Here is a 25,131-nt window from a genome sequence, read left to right as displayed (position 1 = left end):
TGATTTGAGAGTTTTAGTAAAATGTGAAAACTACAACACCTGTGTACCTACCATCTTGCTTAAGAGACAGAACAATTCCCAGCAGCACTAACAGCCTTGTGTCAACCTCCTTGACCTAGCCTTTCCACCCTAGAGAAAACTGCCCTCAATTTTGTGTTCACTCTTCCCTCAGTTTTAGCTACCGTTTTTTTAAACATGTACCCTATGCAATCCGTTGTTTGAGCTTGTTTCAGAACGGTTCCATGAGTGGAACTGTATCCCATTCTTTTGATGTTTTTAAAAATCATGAGAAGTTGATCTATGCTAATGTGTGTAGTAGCTCATTTATTTTTCACTATTGAATATTCCGATCTCATCCTATCCTGCTGTATGAATTCTGCTGATGGAAATTTGGGCTGTTTCCCGTGTTTTGCTGTTAAGGTATTTTTGCTCTAAACATTCTCAGAGTTGTTTCTTAGAACATGTGTGTTTCTCCAGGGTATATACCTGGGCAGGGAACGGCTAAGTCTACATGAGAGTGCTTGCTGTTCTGATTGCTAGCTAATACTGCCGCCCTTATTTCTGTCCACTGAATAGCCCGAGGGGACATGAGTCCTGTTCTGGCTCTGTTTACAGACCTTCAGGGGGAATAAGCGTTTATAAAAAGAATAGCGGGGGGATTCCCTGGTGGCGCAGTGCTTGAGAGTCCACCTGAGGATGCAGGGAACATGAGTTTGTGCCCCGGTCCTGGAAGATCCCACATGCCGCGGAGCGGCTGGGCCCGTGAGCCATGGCCGCTGGGCCTGCGCGTCTGGAGGCTGTGCTCCGTGACGGGAGAGGCCACAACAGTGAGTGGCCCGCGTACCGCAAAAAAAAAAAAGAAAAAAACGAATAGGGGGGTAGTGAAGGAGAGCTTCCCAGACCATAGTCTGACTTTGAGCCATGGCCCTGAGGGGCAAAGCCAGAAAGGAGTGGAAGCCAGATGGAGCAGTGCTGTTGGCGCTGAGCATGTGTGTGAGGTGGGGCTGCCCTTGCCTGGACACTGGGTCTCAGACTGTGGCAGAATCCACTGTGAGGCTACGGCTGGGCTTCGGGACCTAGAAATTCAGACAAAACACTGCATGCGTTCTCAGACTGTATGGTTTTTTATTTAAATTGCAGCAAGGAAGCTGACAGGGGCTCTCCAGGGGTATTTCCCAGAGCCCTGGTCCCCTTTGCAGCTCCCAGCTCTAGGTCCTATTGATGGGCTTCAACAGTCACTGGCTCCAAGGTCTCAGATGTCACACCGGTGATTTCCAGCCCCTGGCCACTCTCTGCTGTCTCTGTGATGGCCTCCATTCAGGTCCCTTCCACTGGCTCCGCCAAGATGCTCCCATGTTTATCTCGTGATGAGGCCACCGTCTTTTTTGTAAGTCTGGCTCTCACATTCCTGAAGAAAGAGCTGATCCTGCTGAGTATGTTGGTGGTGGGACCTGAACGCGCTGGAGATAAGCTCCTGCCCGATTTGTGCGAGGTCTTGGAGTCCCTGGTGATGGGAGCACGGCTGATGCCTTTGGGGGCAGTGCCCTGCTCGCTGCCCCCCGGGCTGCCGTGGCCTTTGGCCTTTTGGTCATGTCTAGTGGCTCTGCGGCCGCCTGAGCACGGGCCCGCTGCTTTGGGGATGGTCTTGCTCCCCGCTGCCTTGTGGTGGCTTTCCACGGAACTGCAGAGCGAGGGGCTCGTCAGAGCCCTGTCCTCTCCCCAGTGCTCCCTCCTCTCCCTTCTTCCCTTGCGGGCCTGGGACACTCTCTGTGAGCTACCACCCTGTTTGCTCACTTTGCCTTCCTGTGGCAAGCTTGAGACGAGGGTCCCCTCATGGTCCTTGTCGGCTCTTCCTTTGACAGTCTTGCTGGTAGGTTCTGCTCCGACCACAGTCATGCCGGCCCCTGGGGAGAGGCTGGTGGACGTGCTGGAAGCATGCTCTGAATTGTTCTCAGCCCCTGCCAAGGCCGTTTTCCCGCTCCTCAGGGATGTTGTGGCCGTGTCCCCAGTGGCTGTGTTGGTTTTGCTTCCTCCGGGCCCGTCGCTGGCTGTGGCTGCTCTGGCCGTGCCCCGCTCTTGAGCGGCAGGAGACTCGATCACTGCCGTGCTCAGAGCACCCGCCGCGGTGCCTCCTGCCACCCCTGCTGTCTCCACCTTGGTCGTTGCCCGCGACGCGGACGCTTTGTCGAGCCCTGTAGTAGGTTTTGCTTTCTCAGCGGCCGCATCGGGCATGGTATCGGGCTTGTGGGAGTCCAGTTGGATTCCGTGCCCCCCAGCAAAAGCTGCAGGTGTGGCCCCGGCCACCTCAGGGCACGTGTGGAGGCTGCTGACGCTCACCTGGTCCTGATGCCCCTTTCCTTGGAAATCCTCCACGGCCGGGCTCCTCCCGTCCTGCTCCTCCTCGAACACAGGCATGCAGGTCATGTCCCAGACGGGAACGGCATAGGTGTTGCTTTCACTGTCCACTGGTGGTCGCAGGAGGTAAATCAGCTGTTCCCACTCGGCGAAGAGGTCTTCCCGCGCGTCCAGAGGGGGACACAGCTGCAGGTAGAAGCAGCGGCCAGTGGCAAGCTTCACGCGCAGCTGTTGTTTCTCACGACTGTGAGTGGAGAGCCTCACGAACTCCAAGGGAAGGAGCCTGGTGAGCTCTAAGGTCTTTGCAGCCTTGTGACTCTTGCCCTTGGTGGCCTGGCTGCGCTCGGCGTGCTTTTCACAGCCGGTGGCCCGTCGGGCCAGCAGCATGATGTCTGGGAGCGGGAGGACGGGGCTGGTGGATGTGATGCCCATGGTCAGCATGCCGCCACAGTTGTGCACGTCAATCGCTCCTCCCCTCTTCGTGACCTGGATGAAGTCGCTCTCGAATATCGGCGCGTACTTGAAATGGTCGTATTCGCCCTTGTGCAGTTGCTGCTGCAGCTTCCCCGTGGTGGTGGTGAACAGGTCCACCCAGGTGCTGCTCCGGGCCGTGTGATACGGGAGCAGAGAGTCCCCACTCATGGCTGTCTTTGATCACGACAGGCAGCGCGGTTAAGGCGGCTCCCTGGCTCCTCCCTCCCTCGGCCTCACTGGCAGAAGAGCGAGCTGCGATGCTCCTGCGTCACACAGGCGGCCCTGTGGCAGGTCTTCCAAGCCCGCCCTGCAGGCCCCCACGTTTGCCTCAGGGTCTCCCAGAGGCAGCAGGGGTGTGGGTAGATGATCACAGATGATCACAGCGGGGACGCTGTAGGGCGCCTGGAGCCCAGGCCGAATCTCTTCAAGTGTGTCGAGAGGTACGGCAGGCTCCCCCTCCGCCTCACCTCACTTCTGCTTCTGGGTTTTTATCTCCCCAAGAGGCTGTGGTGAACTTCCGTCCTAGTGAGAGAAGTAACCACTTTGTCAGCCTAACCCCCTGGCACAGCCTATTTATCCTCTGATGCCCTTTGTGACCTATCAGTGTCACAAAGCCCTTTGTGACCTATCACTGTCCCAAAGCCCTTTGCCTCATCCCCCAGCTGCCCCCTCAGGGCAGGGCCCCCATCCTCTGCCAAACACCCCATTGCCCCCGCGGAGGACAGGCCCATCCTGCCAGGGACTCAGGTGCGTTACCAAAATAAACATGTCTTCAAGTGGGAAAGTTTTGTGTGGGTCCTTTTTCTTTTCCTCCCCCAAATTCACCTACTGGATGAAATCTATAGGAATGTAAGATGATGGGATCAATTTGAACCATTTAAGCTCATGGTTTAATTGTATCGAATAAGGCAGAGTTGGCAGTGGCGGTGCTTAGTCTGTCCTTTCATAGAATCTCAGTAAACGTGGACGATGGTGAGTGCCAATTCCCCTGTGAAGCCTTCCCTAACCCAGAACTCCTTCCCATGCCCCAGACCCCCTCCTCTGAATAGATCCAGTCCCCAAACACACGTCTCTCATTGTATTTGTCACTCAGAGTTGTGATCATTACTCGTGCTGTCCTGTCTCCTCCACCCTCTGTGTACCTCTGTGCGGGACCGGGGTGGCACACTGTCTGAAAGTTGTTGCACCGAGGTAGCTCCCTCTCTGCACCATCACCTGCCACCTTGAGCAAGTCCTTCAAATGCTCTGGACTTGCGTTTGCTTATCCGCAGAATGGAAAGACGTGAGAATCGGAAGGGGGCACACACATTCAAGAACTTTATAAACAGCTAAGGGCTATGCACGTGTTTTTTTCCCTGTAAATTTATTTTATTATTTATTTTTGGCTTCTCTTGTTGGGGAGCACGGGCTCTAGGCGTGCGGGCTTCGGTAGTTGTGGCTCGCGGGCTCTAGAGCGCAGGCTCAGTAGTTGTGGCGCACGGGCTTAGTTGCTCCGTGGCACGTGGGACCTTCCCGGACCAGGGCTCGAACCCGGGTCCCCTGCGTCGGCAGGCGGATTCTTAACCACTGCGCCACCAGGGAAGTCCCTGTGCACGTGCTTTGAATGCATTTTCTTCCTCCAGACTAGTGTTTCCCTGCACTTGCCTGTGTGGAAATCATAAGATCAAAGGAGTGTGATGTGATCTTTTTGTAATTTCTCCTCCTCGGGTCCAAGGAAAAGCGGGTGGAGAGTAAAGCATTAATTGCGGCTCCCTGCAGCTCCTAGTCTTCTGGGAAACTCTGGGTTAATTCTGGGGTCAGGAACCTTGTTTGGCCAGGGGAAACAGTGCCTATGTGTAGGTCTTGGGCTGCCTCCCTTTCTCATCAGTGCTCCCCACCAAGTGCCCACCATTCCGTCCACCAACAGAAGAGACCTCTCCCCACCCTCCCGTGATGAGGTCTGTGGAAGTCCCAAACTGGAGGTCCAATCAACAAGGATGCTCTGACCTAACAAATACTCTCCCTCATGTGAGGTTTAAGGATTTGGTTTTGGAGCCCCAGAAGAAAAAAGTTCCTGCAGATTTGGTGTGGAGAAACCCTTCTGAGCAGGGCATTCAGAAGTTGAATTAGTGGCTGGAGGAGGACTGGATGCTGGACGTTCCAGGAGTGAACGCTGGAATTCCAGGTGGGAGCCTGTTTCTGGCCGCAGCCCGGGTCACGCCAGAGGCTAGAGGTAGAAGCCTGGGAGCCAGACACAGCTCAAGGGTGGACTGGCTGCTCTCGAGATAAGGCCAGCTAAGAGCTGTGAGCCCACTGAAGTTCGAAAACCGGCTCCCAGCCCCCACCCCTCCCTCCCCTCAATCTAGTAAAATTGATGCTCATCTCTGTAGTTTTGGAACATGATGGTAAGAATGGTGGTGCCTCGGGTTCTTGTGCTGGCCCTATCTCAGGCTTGTTTGCTTGCTTCCTTCGCATACTACAGACAGGGATTTGCATAAAGAAGTGGGCTGGTGGATCACTGTTCTGCAAAGATCCCATTGTGCGACTGGAGCAGGTTACCTTCTCTGAGCCTCAGTGTTCTCATCTGTAAAATAGGCATATCGTTCCTTCTTTTCCTAATAACCAAACAAGTGTTCTTGTACTTTACCTTAAATAAATGTACTTTAAAGATGCCAGGCCTGGGCCTCCCTGGTGGCGCAAGTGTTTGGGAGTCCGCCTGCCGATGCAGGGGATGCGGGTTCGTGCCCCGGTCTGGGAGGGTCCCGTGTGCCGCGGAGCGGCTGGGCCCGTGGGCCATGGCCGCTGGGCCTGCGCGTCCGGAGCCTGTGCTCCGCAACGGGGGAGGCCACAGCAGTGAGAGGCCCGCATACCGCAAAAAAAAAAAAAAAGATGCCAGGCCTTTCTGACATCATTTTTGTGCATGAATACAAGTGATTAAAAGAGAAAGGCATTGGCAATAACTTCATCACAACTGCCACGGTGATTGTGGGACCATCCTGATTTCAGAGTTTTAGTAAAATGTGAAAACTACAACACCTGTGTACCTACCATCTTGCTTAAGAGACAGAACAATTTCCAGCAGCACTAACAGCCTTGTGTCAACCTCCTTGACCTAGCCTTTCCACCCTAGAGAAAACTGTCCTCAATTTTGTGTTTACTCTTCCCTCAGTTTTAGCTACCGTTTTTTTAAACATGTACCCTATGCAATCCGTTGTTTGAGCTTGTTTCAGAATGGTTCCATGAGTGGAACTGTATCCCATTCTTTTGATGTTTTTAAAAATCATGAGAAGTTGATCTATGCTAATGTGTGTAGTAGCTCATTTATTTTTCACTATTGAATATTCCGATCTCATCCTATCCTGCTGTATGAATTCTGCTGATGGAAATTTGGGCTGTTTCCCGTGTTTTGCTGTTAAGGTATTTTTGCTCTAAACATTCTCAAGAGTTGTTTCTTAGAACATGTGTGTTTCTCCAGGGTATATACCCGGGCAGGGAACGGCTAAGTCTAGGTGAGAGTGCTTGCTGTTCTGATTGCTAGCTAATACTGCCGCCCTTATTTCTGTCCACTGAATAGCCCGAGGGGACATGAGTCCTGTTCTGGCTCTGTTTACAGACCTTCAGGGGGAATAAGCGTTTATAAAAAGAATAGGGGGGGATTCCCTGGTGGCGCAGTGGTTGAGAGTCCACCTGAGGATGCAGGGAACATGAGTTCGTGCCCCGGTCCTGGAAGATCCCACATGCCGCGGAGCGGCTGGGCCCGTGAGCCATGGCCGCTGGGCCTGCGCGTCCGGAGGCTGTGCTCCGTGACGCGAGAGGCCACAACAGTGAGTGGCCCGCGTACCGCCAAAAAAAAAAAAAAAAAAGAACAGGGGGATAGTGAAGGAGAGCTTCCCAGACCATAGTCTGACTTTGAGCCATGGCCCTGAGGGGCAAAGCCAGAAAGGAGTGGAAGCCAGATGGAGCACTGTTGTTGGCGCTGAGCATGTGTGTGAGGTGGGGCTGCCCTTGCCTGGACACTGGGTCTCAGACTGTGGCAGAATCCACTGTGAGGCTACGGCTGGGCTTCGGGACCTAGAAATTCAGACAAAACACTGCATGCGTTCTCAGACTGTATGGTTTTTTATTTAAATTGCAGCAAGGAAGCTGAAATGGGCTCTCCAGGGGTATTTCCCAGAGCCCTGGTCCCCTTTGCAGCTCCCAGCTCTAGGTCCTATTGATGGGCTTCAACGGTCTCTGGTTCCAAGGTCTCAGATGTCACACCGGTGATTTCCAGCCCCTGGCCACTCTCTGCTGTCTCTGTGATGGCCTCCATTCAGGTCCCTTCCACTGGCTCCGCCAGGATGCTCCCATGTTTATTTCGTGATGAGGCCACCGTCTTTTTTGTAAGTCTGGCTCTCACATTCCTGAAGAAAGAGCTGATCCTGCTGAGTATGTTGGTGGTGGGACCTGAACGCGCTGGAGATAAGCTCCTGCCCGATTTGTGCGAGGTCTTGGAGTCCCTGGTGATGGGAGCACGGCTGATGCCTTTGGGGGCAGTGCCCTGCTCGCTGCCCCCTGGGCTGCCGTGGCCTTTGGCCTTTTGGTCATGTCTAGTGGCTCTGCGGCCGCCTGAGCACGGGCCCGCTGCTTTGGGGATGGTCTTGCTCCCCGCTGCCTTGTGGTGGCTTTCCATGGAACTGCAGAGCGAGGGGCTCGTCAGAGCCCTGTCCTCTCCCCAGTGCTCCCTCCTCTCCCTTCTTCCCTTGCGGGCCTGGGACACTCTCTGTGAGCTGCCACCCTGTTTGCTCACTTTGCCTTCCTGTGGCAAGCTTGAGACGAGGGTCCCCTCATGGTCCTTGTCGGCTCTTCCTTTGACAGTCTTGCTGGTAGGTTCTGCTCCGACCACAGTCATGCCGGCCCCTGGGGAGAGGCTGGTGGACGTGCTGGAAGCATACTCTGAATTGTTCTCGGCACCTGCCAAGGCCGTTTTCCCGCTCCTCAGGGATGTTGTGGCCGTGTCCCCAGTGGCTGTGTTGGTTTTGCTTCCTCCGGGCCCGTCGCTGGCTGTGGCTGCTCTGGCCGTGCTCCGCTCTTGAGCGGCAGGAGACTCGATCACTGCCGTGCTCAGAGCACCCGCCGCGGTGCCTCCTGCCACCCCTGCTGTCTCCACCTTGGTCGTTGCCCGCGATGCGGACGCTTTGTCAAGCCCTGTAGTAGGTTTTGCTTTCGCAGCGGCCGCATCGGGCATGGTATCGGGCTTGTGGGAGTCCAGTTGGATTCCGTGCCCCCCAGCAAAAGCTGCAGGCGTGGCCCCGGCCACCTCAGGGCACGTGTGGAGGCTGCTGACGCTCACCTGGTCCTGATGCCCCTTTCCTTGGAAATCCTCCACGGCCGGGCTCCTCCCGTCCTGCTCCTCCTCGAACACAGGCATGCAGGTCATGTCCCAGACGGGAACGGCATAGGTGTTGCTTTCACTGTCCACTGGTGGTCGTAGGAGGTAAATCAGCTGTTCCCACTCGGCGAAGAGGTCTTCCCGCGCGTCCAGAGGGGGACACAGCTGCAGGTAGAAGCAGCGGCCAGTGGCAAGCTTCACGCGCAGCTGTTGTTTCTCACGACTGTGAGTGGAGAGCCTCACGAACTCCAAGGGAAGGAGCCTGGTGAGCTCTAAGGTCTTTGCAGCCTTGTGACTCTTGCCCTTGGTGGCCTGGCTGCGCTCGGCGTGCTTTTCACAGCCGGTGGCCCGTCGGGCCAGCAGCATGATGTCTGGGAGCGGGAGGACGGGGCTGGTGGATGTGATGCCCATGGTCAGCATGCCGCCACAGTTGTGCACGTCAATCGCTCCTCCCCTCTTCGTGACCTGGATGAAGTCGCTCTCGAATATCGGCGCGTACTTGAAATGGTCGTATTCGCCCTTGTGCAGTTGCTGCTGCAGCTTCCCCGTGGTGGTGGTGAACAGGTCCACCCAGGTGCTGCTCCGGGCCGTGTGATACGGGAGCAGAGAGTCCCCACTCATGGCTGTCTTTGATCACGACAGGCAGCGCGGTTAAGGCGGCTCCCTGGCTCCTCCCTCCCTCGGCCTCACTGGCAGAAGAGCGAGCTGCGATGCTCCTGCGTCACACAGGCGGCCCTGTGGCAGGTCTTCCAAGCCCGCCCCACAGGCCCCCACGTTTGCCTCAGGGTCTCCCAGAGGCAGCAGGGGTGTGGGTAGATGATCACAGATGATCACAGCGGGGACGCTGTAGGGCGCCTGGAGCCCAGGCCGAATCTCTTCAAGTGTGTCGAGAGGTACGGCAGGCTCCCCCTCCGCCTCACCTCACTTCTGCTTCTGGGTTTTTATCTCCCCAAGAGGCTGTGGTGAACTTCCGTCCTAGTGAGAGAAGTAACCACTTTGTCAGCCTAACCCCCTGGCACAGCCTATTTATCCTCTGATGCCCTTTGTGACCTATCAGTGTCACAAAGCCCTTTGTGACCTATCACTGTCCCAAAGCCCTTTGCCTCATCCCCCAGCTGCCCCCTCAGGGCAGGGCCCCCATCCTCTGCCAAACACCCCATTGCCCCCGCGGAGGACAGGCCCATCCTGCCAGGGACTCAGGTGCGTTACCAAAATAAAAATGTCTTCAAGTGGGAAAGTTTTGTGTGGGTCCTTTTTCTTTTCCTCCCCCAAATTCAGCTACTGGATGAAATCTATAGGAATGTAAGATGATGGGATCAATTTGAACCATTTCAGCTCATGGTTTAATTGTATCGAATAAGGCAGAGTTGGCAGTGGCGGTCCTTAGTCTGTCCTTTCATAGAATCTCAGTAAACGTGGACGATGGTGATTTTTAATAAAAACATTAAAATTTGCTTCTCCTAGGCACCATGCTAGGAGTTACCACATATGGTGGTAAGAATCCACTGAGTTTGGTATTGTTAACTACTGTTCCCAGCTTATAGGTGAAGCAATTGAGGTTGTATCTCCTATTTCAGTTCCCAGAGGTAATGGTAGCAGAGGCACTCTTTGAATGCAGGTCTACCTGATTCTAAAGCCTTTGTTCTGAACCACTACTGTACTTAGCCTCACAAAGAAAGCTTGGCCCAGCCAAATGTTTTCAAACTGGACTGATTTAACTACATTTAAGAAGACCTATTTGATGCATTATGAGAAGTTGTATAATTAATTTTAATTTGTGTATATATGTTATGGAGAGAACCCAAGACAGCAATTGGGCTGATGTGGGGATTAAATTTTCCAGGGGATCACTCAGATCCTCCCTTCCTTTATGCTTGTGCAAACAGCCTGTTTGTGGAAACCTAGTTGTTCTTATGACATGTCCTCCCCCAGTGAAATGGGGGTTGAGTAGCCTGAGATGTAAGCTTTGATTCCAAGAGCCTGCCAGATGCTGTCCTGTATTAACCTCCCTACCAGGCAGAAGTGGTTTGGAAGCCTTGACACCATTAGACATCCTGCCTCATTGTCACTCTCAAAGAGCTAGTCACAGAATACGTGATCTCTAAATTGTGACTTGAAAGTTCTGAGAAAGGCCCTTGCTCCCAACTCTCTTTTCTCCAGTTTGATGTTATGCTTGAAATCCCACCATAGAGATTCATTCCTTGAGGGTAAAGGCTATCTTTCTGTTAAAATACACACAACTGTCCCTCAACAGATGACTGGATAAGCAAAATGTGGGCTCTCCGTACAGTGGAATATTATTCAGCCATAAAAAGGAATGAAGTACTGATATATGTTACAACGTGGATGAACTTTGAAAACATTATACTCAGTGAAAGAAGCCACATATTGTATGATTCTATTTATAGGAAATACTCAGAAGAGGCAAATCCATAGAGACAGATATCAGATGAGTGGTTGCCTAGGGCTGGAGGGATCAGAGAATGGGGAGTACAGGATTTCCTTTTGTGGTGATGAAAAATTCTGGAACTAGATAGTGGTGATGTTTACACAGTATTGTGAATGTACTGAATGCCACTGAATTGAACACTCTAAAATTACAGTGGTGAATTTTATCACAATCATACACACACACACACACACACTCCTCATTTAACAGATGGGTTAAGAGTAGTTATCTTTTCATTGTTCCCTCTCTCAGGGGAAATCATTCAATCTTTCACCATAAAGTATGTTGTTAGCTGTAGTTTTATTTCAGAATTGCCCTTTGTCAAGTTTAAGAAGTTCACTTCTATTCTCAGTTTTCTGGGCATTTTTATCGTGAAGGATGATTGATTTTTTTTCAAATGCTTTTTCTTCATCTATTGAGCTGATTACTTGATTTTTTTTTTTTTTTTCGGTACACAGGCCTCTCACAGTTGTGGCCTCTCCCGTTGTGGAGCACAGGCTCCAGACGCGCAGGCTCAGCAGGTAAGGCTCACGGGCCCAGCCGCTCCATGGCACGTGGGATCTTCCCAGACCGGGGCACGAACCCATGTCCCCTTCATCGGCAGGCGGTCTCTCAACCACTGCACCACCAGGTAAGCCCCTGATTACTTCATTTTTAATCCTTTATTCTGTTAATGTGGTCAAGTACACTGATTGTTTTTTAAATGCTGAGTTCATTCCCTGGAAACCGCATTTGGTCATGGTGCATTATTTTTACATTGCTGGATTCAATTGGCCAAAATTTTGTCAAGAATTTTTGTATCTATGTTTATGAGTGATATCCGTGTGTGAGGTTTTTCTTGAACTGTTTTTGCCAAATTTTGGTATAAAAGCTTATTTTTTTAATTAAAATTTATTTTTTAGTCAAACATATACAAAATTTAAAAACATCAGATAATGCTAGAAGGCTTATGGAGCAAGTAGCATTAGTTTCAACTACAAATAATTGAAAAATCCCAATTATTTGAACTTAAACAAGATATATATGTTTTCTCATTTAAAAGCAGTCTGAAAGGAAGGAAGTCAAACTGGTATGGCAGCTCCACTGTGTCATCAGAGACCTAGGCTCATTTTCTTTTCCTGGTTATCCTTAAGGTCACTTCATATTCCAAGATAGTTGCTGGAGCCCCATTCATCAAGTCCATATTCCAGGCCATCAGCAAGAGAAAGGGGAAGAAAAGAAAAATGTTGTCTGCCTCTCACTTTTACAGAGCCTTCCAGAAGTCCCACATGACCCTTCTAGTTATGTTTCTTTGGTCATCATTTTATCATATGACCACATCTAGTTGCAAGGAACGCTGGGAGAGGTAATCTTTTAGCACGCCAGGAGCCTGTGCCGCCTGCCACTGCCAGGGTCCCGGGATCCAGGGACAAGTTCTCTAGAAGAATGCAAGGCGAGCCTCAGGCTGGTGCAACGTCCAGCCAGCCTCTCCCGCTGCAGGCTCGCCCCGCATCCGCACCCCTCCCTCCCGCTGGCCTGAGTGAGCCAGAGACCCCGAAGCAGCTGCTCCTTTAACCCCGTCCTGTCTGAGTGAAGAACAGACGCCCTCCGGCGACCTACACTCAGAGGCCAAATCCAAAGCTGAGCCCTGGGAGTTGTGCGAACAAAGAAGAGAAAGGGAAATCTCTCCCAGCAGCCTCAGAAACAGCGGATTAAAGCTCCACAGTAAACTTGATGTACTCTGCATCTATGGAATATATGAATACACAACGAATCATCTCAAATTGAGGAGGTGGACTTTGAGAGCACGATATATTATTTTTTGCCCTTTTCCTCTTTTTGTGAGTGTGTATGTGTATGCTTCTCTGTGAAATTTTGTCTGTATAGCTTTGCTTTCCCCATTTGTCCTAGGGTTCTATCCGTCCGGTTTTTTTTTGTTTGTTTGTTTTCTTAAAAAATTTTTTTTTTCTTAATAATTATTTTTTATTTTAATAACTTTATTTTATTTTATCCTCTTTCTTTTCTTTCTTTCTTTCCTTCTCTTTGTTTCTTTCTTTCCCTTTCTTTCTTTCTTTCCTTCTTTCTTTCTTTCTTTCTTTCTACTTTTTCTCCCTTTTATTCTGAGCCGTGCGGATGAAAGGCTCTTGGTGCTGCAGCCAGGAGTCAGTGCTGTGCCTCTGAGGTGGGAGAGCCAATTTCAGGACACTGGTCCACAAGAGATCTCCCAGCTCCACATAATATCAAATGGCGAAAATCTCCCAGAGATTTCCATCTCAACACCAGCACCCAGCTTCACTCAACGACCAGCAAGCTACAGTGCTGGACACCCTATGCCAAACAACTAGCAAGACAGGAACACAACCCCACCCATTAGAAGAGAGGCTGCCTAAAATCATAATAAGTCCACAGACACCCCAAAACACACCAGCAGACATGGACCTGCCCACCAGAAAGACAAGATGCAGCCTCATCCACCAGGAAGCCTACACAACCCACTGAACCAACTTTAGCCACTGGGGACAGACACCAAAAACAACGGGAACGACGAACCTGCAGCCTGCAAAAAGGAGACCCCAAACACAGTAAGTAAGCAAAATGAGAAGACAGAAAAACACACAGCAGATGAAGGAGCAAGATAAAAACCCACCAGACCTAACAAATGAAGGGGAAATAGGCAGTCTACCTGAAAAAGAACTCAGAATAATGATAGTAAAGATGATCCAAAATCTTGGAAATAGAAGAGAGAAAATGCAAGAAACATTTAACAAGGACCTAGAAGAACTAAAGAGGAAACAAGCAATGATGAACAACAAAATAAATGAAACTAAAAATACTCTAGAAGGGTTCAATAGCAGAATAACTGAGGCAGAAGAACGGATAAGTGACATGGAAGATAAAATAATGGAAATAACTACTGCAGAGCAGAATAAAGAAAAAAGAATTAAAAGAACTGAGGACAGTCTCAGAGACCTCTGGGACAACATTAAACGCACCAACATTCGAATTATAGGGGTTCCAGAAGAAGAAGAGAAAAAGGGACTGAGAAAATACTTGAAGAGATTATAGTTGAAAACTTCCCTAATGTGCGAAAGGAAATAGTTAACGAAGTCCCAGAAGCACAGAGAGTCCCATACAGGATAAATCCAAGGAGAAACACGCCAAGACACATATTAATCAAACTGTCAAAAATTAAATACAAAGAAAACATATTAAAAGAAGCAAGGGAAAAACAACAAATAACACACAAGGGAATCCCCATAAGGTTAACAGCTGATATTTCAGCAGAAACTCTGCAAGCCAGAAGGGACTGGCAGGACATATTTAAAGTGATGAAGGAGAAAAATCTACAACCAAGATCTACCCAGCAAGGATCTCATTCAGATTTGATGGAGAAATTAAAACGTTTAAAGACAAGCAAAAGCTGAGAGAGTTCAGCACCACCAAACCAGCTATACAACAAATGCTAAAGGAACTTCTCTAGGCAAGAAACACAAGAGAAGGAAAAGACCTACAAAAACAAACCCAAAACAATTAAGAAAATGGGAATAGGAACATACATATCGATAATTACCTTAAATGTAAATGGATTAAGTACTCCCACCAAAAGACACAGACTGGCTGAATGGACACAAAAACAAGACCCATATATATGCTGTCTACAAGAGACCGACTTGAGACCTAGGGACACATACAGACTGAAAGTGAGGTGATGGAAAAACATATTCCATGCAAATGGAAACCAAAAGAAAGCTGGAGTAGCAATTCTCATATCAGACAAAATATACTTTAAAATAAAGACTATTACAAGAGACAAAGAAGGACACTACATAATGATCAAGGGATTGATCCAAGAAGAAGATATAACAATTGTAAATATTTATGCACCCAACATAGGAGCACCGCAATACATAAGGCAAATACTAACAGCCATAAAAGCGGAAATCGACAGTAACACATTCATAGTAGGGGACTGTAACACCCCACTTTCACCAATGGACAGATCATCCAAAATGAAAATAAATAAGGAAACACAAGCTTTAAATGATACATTAAGCAAGATGGACTTAATTGATATTTATAGGACATTCCATCCAAAAACAACAGAATACACATTTTTCTCAAGTGCTTATGGAACATTCTCTAGGATAGATCATATCTTGGGTCACAAATCAAGCCTTGGTAAATTTAAGAAAATTGAAATTGTATCAAGTATCTTTTCCGACCACAACGCTATGAGACTAGATATCAATTACAGGAAAAGATCTGTAAGAACTACAAACACATGGAGGCTAAACAATACACTACTTAAGAACGAAGTGATCACTGAGGAAATCAAAGTGGAAATCAAAAATACCTAGAAACAAATGACAATGGAGACACGACAACCCAAAACCTATGGGATACAGCAAAAGCAATTCTAAGAGGGAAGCTTATAGCCATACAATCCTACCTTAAGAAACAGGAAACATCTCGAATAAACAACCTAACCTTGCACCTAAAGCAATTAGAGAAAGAAGAACAAGAAAACCACAAAATTAGCAGAAGGAAAGAAATCATAAAGATCAGATCAGAAATAAATGAAAAAGAAATGAAGGAAACGATAGCAAAGATCAATAAAACTAAAAGCTGGTTCTTTGAGAAGATAAACAAAATTGGTAAACCATTAGCCAGACTCATCAAGAAAAAAAGGGAGAAGACTCAAATCAATAGAATTAGAAATGAAAAAGGAGAAGTAACAACTGACACTGCAGAAATACAAAAGATCAGGAGAGATTACTACAAGCAACTCTATGCCAATAAAATGGACAACCTGGAAAAAATGGACAAATTCTTAGAAATGCACAACCTGCCAAGACTGAATCAGGAAGAAATAGAAACTATGAACAGACCAATCACAAGCACTGAAATTGAGACTGTGATTAAAAATCTTCCATCAAACAAAAGCCCAGGACCAGATGGCTTCACAGGCAAATTCTATCACACGTTTAGAGAAAATCTAACACCTATCCTTCTCAAACTCTTCCAAAATGTAGCAGAGGAAGGAACACTCCCAAACTCATTCTACGAGGCCACCATCACCCTGATACCAAAACCAGACAAGGATATCACAAAGAAAGAAAACTACAGGCCAATATCACTGATGAACATACATGCAAAAATCCTCAACAAAATAATAACAAACAGAATCCAACAGCACATTAAAAGGATCATACACCATGATCAAGTGGGGTTTATTCCAGGAATGCAAGCATTCTTCAATATACGCAAATCAATCAACGTGATACACCATATTAACAAATTGAAGGAGAAAAACCATATGATCATCTCAATAGATGCAGAGAAAGCTTTCGACAAAATTCAACACCCATTTATATAGAAACCCTGCAGAAAGTCGCCATAGAGGGAACTTTCCTCAACATAATAAAGGCCATATATGACAAACCCACAGCCAACATCGTCCTCAATGGTGAAAAACTGAAACCATTTCCACTAAGATCAGGAACAAGACAAGGTTGCCCACTCTCACCACTCTTCTTCAACATAGTTTTGGAAGTTTTAGCCACAGCAGTCAGAGAAGAAAAGGAAATAAAAGGAATCCAAATCAGAAAAGAAGAAGTAAAGCTGTCACTGTTTGCAGATGACATGATACTATACATAGAGAATCCTAAAGAGGCTACCAGAAAACTACTAGAGCTAATCAATGAATTTGGTAAAGTAGCAGGATACAAAGTTAATGCACAGAAATCTCTGGCATTCCTATACACTAATGGTGAAAAATCTGAAAGTGAAATAAAAAAAAATTCCCATTTACCACTGCAACAAAAAGAATAAAATATCTAAGAATAAACCTACCTAAGGATACAAAAGACCTGTATGCAGAAAATTATAAGACACTGATGAAAGAAATTAAAGATGATACAAATAGATGGAGAGATATACCATGTTCTTGGATTGGAAGAATCAACATTGTGAAAATGACTCTACTACCCAAAGCAACATACAGATTCAATGCAATCCCTATCAAACTACCACTGGAGTTTTTCACAGAACTAGAACAAAAAATTTCACAATTTGTATGGAAAGACAAAAGACCCCAAATAGCCAAAGCAATCTTGAGAACGAAAAATGGAGCTGGAGGAATCAGGTTCCCTGACTTCACACTATACTACAAAGCTACAGTAATCAAGACAGTATGGTACAGGCACAAAAACAGAAATATAGATCAATGGAACAGGAGAGAAAGCCCAGAGATAAACCCACGCACATATGGTCAACCTTATCTTTGATAAAGGAGGCAGGAATGTACAGTGGAGAAAGGACAGCCTCTTCATTAAGTGGTGCTGGGAAAACTGGACAGCTACATGTAAAAGTATGAGATTAGAATGCTTCCTAACACCATACACAAAAATAAGCTCAAAATGGATTAAAGGCCTAAATATAAGGCCAGAAACTATCAAACTCTTGGAGGAAAACATAGGCAGAACACTCTATGACATAAATCACAGCAAGATCCTTTTTGACCCACTTCCTAAAGAAATGGAAATAAAAACAAAAATAAACAAATGGGACCTAATGAAACTTCAAAGCTTTTGCACAGCAAAGGAAACCAAAAACAAGACCAAAAGACAACCCTCAGAATGGGAGAAAATATTTGCAAATGAAGCAACTGATAAAGGATTAATCTCCAAAATTTACAAGCAGCTCATGCATCTCAATAACAAAGAAAGAAACAACCCAATCCAAAAATGGGCAGAAGACCTAAACAGACATTTCTCCAAAGAAGATATACAGATTGCCAACAAACACATGAAAGAATGCTCAACATCATTAATCATTAGAGCAATGCAAATCAAAACTACAATGAGATATCATCTCACACCAGTCAGAATGGCCATCATCAAAAAATCTAGAAACAATAAATGCTGGAGAGGGTGTGCAGAAAAGGGAATACTCTTGCACTGCTGGTGGGAATGTGAATTGGTACAGCCACTATGGAGAACAGTATGGAGGTTCCTTAAAAAACTACAAATAGAACTACCATATGACCCAGCAATCCCACTACTGGGCATATACCCTGAGAAAACCATAATTCAAAAAGAGTCATGTACCACACTGTTCATTGCAGCTCTATTTACAATAGCCAGGAGATGGAAACAACCTAAGTGTCCATCATCGGATGAATGGATAAAGAAGATGTGGCACATATATACAATGGAATATTACTCAGCCATAAAAAGAAACGAAATTGAGTTATTTGTAGTGATGTGGAGGGACCTAGAGTTTGTCATACAGAGTGAAGTAGGTCAGAAAGAGAAAGACAAATACCGTATGCTAACACATATATATGGAATCTAAAAAAAAAAAAAACACAATGTCATGTAGAACCTAGGGGTAAGACGGGAATAAAGACACAGACCTACTCGAGAATGGACTTGGGGATATGGGGAGGGCGAGGGGTGAGCTGTGACGGGGTGAGAGAGTGGCATGGACATGTATACACTAGCAAACGTAAAATAGATAGCTAGTGGGAAGCAGCCGCATAGCACAGGGAGATCAGCTCGGTGCTTTGTGACCACCTAGAGGGGTGGGATAGGGAGGGTGGGAGGGAGGGAGATGCAAAAGGGAAGAGATATGGGAACATATGTATATGTATAACTGATTCACTTTGTTATAAAGCAGAAACTAACACACCGTTGTAAAGCAATTATACTCCAATAAAGATGTAAAAAAAAAAGTAAAAGGTGAAAATTTAATAATACATTTACTTAATCCAGTGTATTAAAAATATATCAACATGCGGCTTCCCTGGTGGCGCAGTGGTTGAGAGTCCACCTGCCGATGCAGGGGACACGGGTTCATGCCCCGGTCCGGGAAGATCCCACATGCTGTGGAGCGGCTAGGCCCGTGAGCCATGGCCGCTGAGCCTGCGCGACCGGAGCCTGTGCTCCGCAACGGGAGAGGCCACAACAGTGAAAGGCCCGCGTATTTCAAAAAATATATATATATATATGTATTGATATATATATATATATATATATATATATATATATATATATATATATATATATCAACATGTAATCAATATAAAACATCGTTCAGATATTCTTTTTAGTATTAACTCTTTGGAATCAGATGTGTATTTTACTTACATCTCAATTTTGACTAGCTTCATTTCAAATGCTCAGTAGCTACATATGGTTATGGTATTAGTGCAGATTTAATTAGATAGTTGTTGACTAAGAAAAATGCCCTACATGAGAGTTGTAAGGTTTTATTTGGGCAAAATGAGGACTAGAGCCCAGGAGACAGCATCTCAGATAGCTCTGAGGAACTGCTCCAAAGAGGTAGGGGGGCAGAGGTCAGTATTATATATGATTTTATTGAAGGGGTATGCGTGCAGTCAATCACACATTGTGGCAGAGGCTTGCTGCTAGTCATGAGAAGGTTACTCCTAGTCAGAAGGAGCAGATGTCTCCATTAATGATTTTAGTGCTTTTCTTGATATGAGAAGATGCAAGAATTTGGGCTCATACAGTCTTCTCCTGAAAATATCTAAGTATCTGAAGACCTGTTCTTCCAGTTTTTCCCAGAGCATGGAGTGAGTCATTCCTGATCTCCACCCTGAACTCCTTTCAGGGTGTGTTGAAGGTCAGTGACTGCAGTGGCTAGGGACTTAATCCTTGTAGAGGCAGATGGCAAGTGCCAATTTTTAGCTGGCATAGGAATTAGATAGGGGTTTAATAAAAGCACACTTTTGTTGCCAAAACTTGGCACTTGTTCACTGGTGCCAAATAGAAACACGGAGACAGAGTTTCGGGTGAAGTAAGAAAGAATAGCTTTAATGCTTTGCCAGGCAAAGGGGGCCACAGCAGGGTAATGCCTTCAAAACTGTGTGTCCTGCCCTGGACGGGTTACTGGGGAGTCTTATAGTGTTCAAGGAGCCAGGTGTGATCAGTTTGTGGACATTCTTCTTATTGGTTGGTGGTGAGGTAATTAATTGGGAGTCAGCATCATAAACCTTCTGGTTCCAACCAGCCTGGGGTCTATGTGCTTGTGGGCAGCATATAGTTAACTTCTTCCACCTTGTGGGGGTTTTAATATCTGAAAAACAGTTCAAAGGACATGGCTCAGAATATTATCTATAGTCCTTGAGGAAAAACTAAATGTCTTTGACTTTGTTTAATGGCTAAAGTATATATTATTTTTTGTCTTGCTTGACTGTTTTCCTTTCTTTCTGTATTTTCTCACTTCTCTGATTAAATTTATTCTTTGACTAAAGTTTTTCTACAGACAAAAGGCAGGTGGAGGACATGGGTGGGGGTCTATTCTGGGAAGGCCTCATAGGGTCCTGCTTGGTTACATATTTACAAAAATAAAAGCAGAGTGGAGAAATCACAAAGGATAATACAGAACCGGGGGAAGGGGGGAGGGGTCTAGTAACAGAACTGTTATTATCCCTAAGCCCAAAAGGAGGAAGGAAGGGAGCAGTTATTAGAATCTCAAAGGAGAGAGTTTTGGAGAGAGGGATATAGCTTTGGGCAGAGAGACATAGCCAGACAGAGGAGATTCTGCAGAGAAGGAGCCTGGATAATACATACCCAAACCTTATTCTTCTCCTTCTAATCTCATCCAGATTCCTATTAGGCAAACATAACCAGAAGCCAGAGGGCAAGGGGACCTGTTAATGTGGACCATTACTGTCTTCTGAGGTAGAGAGTAGAGTAGGGAGTGGATATCTAGCATCTCGGATATCATTTGTCTCCCTCCACTAGACAGTATATTAAAATGAGCAGGGATGTAGTCTGGCTAGTTCACCAGTATATACAGAACACCTGGAATAGTACCTAGGCCTTAGTAAGTGCTCAATGAATGCTTGTTGAATAAATCTCAGATAAGATGACATTCCTCTCATCATGTAGTGTGAGGAAGAGGTAGCATAAACAGAGAAGAGTAGACAAAATTAGAATGACTATTTGACTTATGATTCCTCCAGTGGTCATGTTTACACTTCACCTCTCTTCTGGTAACAGACTTCATCTTCCCCCTCTGCACTCCAGCTACAGAGATGGGTGTGCACATGACTCAGGCTAGACCAGTTATTCTCTGGTCAAAGCAATTGGTTTTAGGGATAGGTGTATGACCTAAGCTTGGCTAATCAGAGTTCTTTCCCAGTATTTTTCTCACTGGGACTGGAACACCTTTTTTCTGGCCATGAGGCTGTAGGAAGGTAATTCTAGAGCTGCCTGGAACCCACATCACTGGTCTTGTGGGAAAAACCTGTCTTCAGCCAGAGAGAATATTGTCAATGTGTCAAAAATCAAAGACTAGAAATATAGATGGAGAGGAACTTGGAGATGGAATGGACAGAGAGATGGACACCTGATAGTACTGGAGTGTTTATGTTCTTAGTTATCCCGAGGACCAGTTGTACCCATAGACTTTCCATAGTTTGAGAGCATGAACCAATAAAGTCTCCCTTTTTAAACTGGGTTGAAGGTTTGAGTTTGTTATACAGTTCAAATATACAAGACACAGAAGGACTTGTAAATCAAGTAGACTTCCTAATTATGTCTATGGCATGTTCTGTAAAGGGTCAGAAAGGAAAAATCAACAAAGTTAGGAAGAACTGTGAAAAGCAGAAAATAATTAAGCCTGTGAAAGAGCAGATTACATTAGAGAATGGGTTAGACTAAATCATATGAACATGTTATATTAAATGATTTTTGACCTACAAGGTTGGCAATTTAATAAACCTAATAGAAACATTTGTTTGGGGATTTGGGGTAAGACCTTATCCTGGAAGAGGAATGGCTTACCAGGTTGTTGGGGAGATGTTGTGGGGTCCAATAGTGACATCTCTGTTTCTGCCTAAGTTTATAACCAAGTAAATGATAGAGAAGATCTGGTAAGATAGAGACTGGGTAGACAGTCTCTAAAGAAGGCTGATATCGATTCTTTCTCTCCCTGAATGCTGTTCTCCCCACAGTGTAGTGGATTCTATATCCCTTCCTCTTGAATCTGGGGTGACCTTGTCACATACCTTGACCACTATGAATGTGACACATTTGGTATTATGCCAGTTCCAGGCCTAGCCAGCTGCTGAGCTCTCAAGGAGGTGGGGCTAGAATACTGAAGGATAAGAGAGAAAGAGAGACAGAGAGAAGCCTGTCACCTGGAAGATCCCTGAGGCACCAGATATGTGGGTGATGCATTCTGAGACCTTCCAGCCCAGCCTAGGTACCACCTAAATTCAGTCGAGTAAGTAACACCAGCTGATGCTATGGGGATCAGAAGAATGACCCAACTGAGTGCTCTGAATTTCTGACTCAAAGAAAAAAATAATTGTTTTAAATTACTAAGTTTGGGATGATTTGCTTTGCTGTAATAGATAACATGCAGAGAACAAATATTAACTTAATACCTGGTAAATTTTACAGTGAGGAATGTGGCTTCAGTGTGTAACAAATATGGGCCTCCTAATATTTAGCACCAGAATTAGATAGACTTATCTAGTCCCTATGTATGGACTCCCTCTGTAAAACTTGAAGCACTGGGGTAAGGTGCATACCTCCTAGAACCAGCCTGGCTCCCAAGAAAGAGGCTACCATACTCAGTTCCTCCTCTCAAACTCACTAGTTAGGTACATCAGTTGGGAGGTATAAGAGTTGAGGAAAGAGGCCAGGAATATTGGGGGAAATCACTCCTCATAAAAAAAAAAAACAGACATAGGAAAGAAAGATAAAATATTGGGAAGGAGATCAAGTTAGAAACCTAACACTGTGGTACAGAGGAACAGAGGAGACATAACAACTTTGTAGTAACATGGATGTCCTTGCCTCATTCTTCACCAACGAAATGGAAACCATCAGGAATACTCTCATATTCCTAGCATTCTCCAACTCCATACTTTTATTTATACCTATTTGCCTCTGGTCTTAAAGGATGAGGAATACTTTCTTGATAAAACCTCTTTGCAGCTCTGCTTCTGATCTCATCTGTTTCTGTCTCTTCTAGGACCTTGTTTCATCAGTTATAGTATCTCCTGTGTCTTCCACCTCTACCTCACATTTGCTTCTACTTCCGACCTATAATTATACTCAATTCATTCTCATTCTAAATAAAGGAAAATAAATCTTTCTCCTGGCTCCATATTTCCTCTAGCTACTACTACTGCCTCTCTTTCACTTCTTATCCAAACTTATCAAGGAATAGATTTCATCTCCTGTTCAATCCGCCTCTACCCCCTGCCACCTCAACCCTCTGCTCCCTTACCCTTACACACCATTTCACTGAAATAGCTCTTAGAACACCAAAGACCCTCATGTTTGCCAAACCCAGTAGTCACTTGCTACACTGTCTTAATGGCCCTCAGCAATAGATAGCTTTTGGGAATTTTGCCCGGCTCACAATTACATTCTTAATGGCTCTGAACCCATAGAGATGATTCCTGGCTCACAACTGATTGTTTCAGAGTTAGACACACTACCAAAGCTGGACCAATCAGATGCTCTGCAAATTTGGTCTCAAGACAAAACATTTTAGTTCATACTGGACTAGTCTCATTTAATTATGTGTTTATGTATTTATTTATTTTTCATTGCAGTGTGGGGGCTCTTTGTTTCATTGCGGTGCATGGGCTTCTCTCTAGTTGGGATGTTCAGGCTCTTTAGTTGTGGTGCATGGGCTTAGTTGCCCCCGTGGCATGTGGGATCTTACTTCCCCGGCCAGGGATCAAACCGGTGTCCCCTGCATTGCAAGATGGATTCTTAACCTCTGGACCACCAGAGAAGTCCCTGGACTAGTCGCTTAAATGAAGATGTAAACTTGGTCAATGGTGACACAGTGATGAGAGCCAAAGGGACACCTAACCTGGCTCTAGTTGTTTTTATATTACATACTGCAGTCCTATGCGTGAATCCCTATGAAAATCTACATGTTACATGTAGATTTCCTTGGAGCTTTCCCAAAACTCTATCAGTATGTACTACCGTTTTCCCCATTTTACAGATGAGGAAATAGACACAGAGAAATTAAAATAATATGCCCAAATCACACAGCCAGTAAAGTAGGACAGCAAACATGTGAACCAAGGAGACACAAGAGCCCACCCTTTTAACCACTGTATTACTTATAATACATAAATTTCCCATTTTGTTTGGGGCTAGTTTGAGTTAGCTAATGTTATTTTCTTTTTACTTCCAGTTTTATTGAGATATAATTGACATACAGCATTGTATAAGATTAAGGTGTACAGCATAATGATTTGACTTACCTACATCATGAAATGATTACCCCAATAAATTTAGTGAACACCCATCATCTCATATTGATACAAAATAAAAGGAAAAGAAAAAATGTTTTTCCTTGTGATGAGAACTCAGGATTTACTTACTCTTTACAAGTTTCATGTATAACACACCAGTGTTAATTATATTTATCATATTGTACATTACATCCCTAGTACTTATTTATCGTACAACTGGTAATTTGTACCTTTTTAACCACCTTCATCCAATTCTCACTCTCCCCAACCCTCTGCCTCTGTTAATCACAAACCTGGTCTCTTTTTCTAGTTTGTAACTGGAAGTTAGTACCTCTAAATTTCCTTCACCTACTTCACTCGCCCCCCAACCTCCTTCTGGCAACCACCTAATTTATTCTCTATATCTATGATTCTGTTTTTGTTTTGTTATGTTTCTTCATTTGTTTTATTTTTTAGATTCCACATATAAGTAAAATAATATCATATTTGTCTTTCTCTGTATGACATATTTTATTTAGCATAACAACCTCTAGTCCACTCATGTTGTCACAAACAGCAAGGTTTCATTCTCTTTTGTGGCTGAGTAATATTCCATTGTATATATGTACCACATCTTCTTTATCCATTCATCTATCAGTGGGCATTTAGATTGCTTCCATATCTTGGCTATTGTGAATAATTGCTGCAGTGAACATAAAGGTGCATATATCTTTTCAAATTAATGGTTTTGTTTTCTTGGAAAAATACCCCGAAGTGGAATTTCTGGGTCATATTGTAGTTATACTTTCAATTTTTTTAAGGAACCTCCATACTGTTTTCCATAGTGGCTGTATTGATTTACATTCCTACCAACAGTGCAACTTGATATTTGTTGTCTTTTTGATAATAGCCTTTCTGATGGTGTGAGGTGGTTTTGATTTGCATTTCCCTGAAGATAAGTAATATTGAGCATCTTTTCATGTGTCTATTGGCCATCTATATCCCTTCTTACAGTTTTTTTCTCATAGCATTGTGGTTGAAAAAGATGCTTGATATGATTTCAGTTCTCTTAAGTTTACTGGGACTTGTTTTGTGGCCAAATGTGTGAGTTATCCTGAGAATGTTCCATGTGCACTTGAAAAGAATGTGTATTATGCTGCTTTTGGATGGAATGTTCTATAAATTTCTATTAAGTTCATCTGGTCTAAAGGGTCATTTTTTAAAAACATCTTTATTGGAGTATAATTACTTTACAATGGTGTGTTAGTTTCTGCTGTATAA

General features: G+C 45.4%; 2 protein-coding genes across 2 annotated transcripts; both read right to left on the bottom strand.

The window, feature by feature from the left end:
• Positions 1–1,317: 1,317 nt before the first annotated feature.
• On the bottom strand, positions 1,318–2,997 carry LOC132483415 (Golgi-associated RAB2 interactor protein 4-like). Its single transcript, XM_060088709.1, has one exon. The coding sequence runs from the start codon at positions 2,995–2,997 to the stop codon at positions 1,318–1,320; it is 1,680 nt and encodes a 559-aa protein (XP_059944692.1).
• Positions 2,998–7,120: 4,123 nt separating this feature from the next.
• On the bottom strand, positions 7,121–8,800 carry LOC132483414 (Golgi-associated RAB2 interactor protein 4-like). Its single transcript, XM_060088708.1, has one exon. The coding sequence runs from the start codon at positions 8,798–8,800 to the stop codon at positions 7,121–7,123; it is 1,680 nt and encodes a 559-aa protein (XP_059944691.1).
• Between the last annotated feature and the right edge of the window lie 16,331 nt (positions 8,801–25,131).

This window comes from Mesoplodon densirostris, chromosome 2 (assembly GCF_025265405.1).
Source record: "Mesoplodon densirostris isolate mMesDen1 chromosome 2, mMesDen1 primary haplotype, whole genome shotgun sequence".
NCBI classification, from domain to species: domain Eukaryota; kingdom Metazoa; phylum Chordata; class Mammalia; order Artiodactyla; family Ziphiidae; genus Mesoplodon; species Mesoplodon densirostris.
The sequence above is the reverse complement of the archived record's forward strand: the minus strand, read 5'-3'. Positions and strand labels throughout refer to the sequence as shown.

Bases quoted from the DNA above. Each gene is read 5' to 3' on its own strand.
- LOC132483415 (XM_060088709.1), bottom strand. From the start codon at position 2,997: ATGAGTGGGGACTCTCTGCTCCCGTATCACACGGCCCGGAGCAGCACC.
- LOC132483414 (XM_060088708.1), bottom strand. From the start codon at position 8,800: ATGAGTGGGGACTCTCTGCTCCCGTATCACACGGCCCGGAGCAGCACC.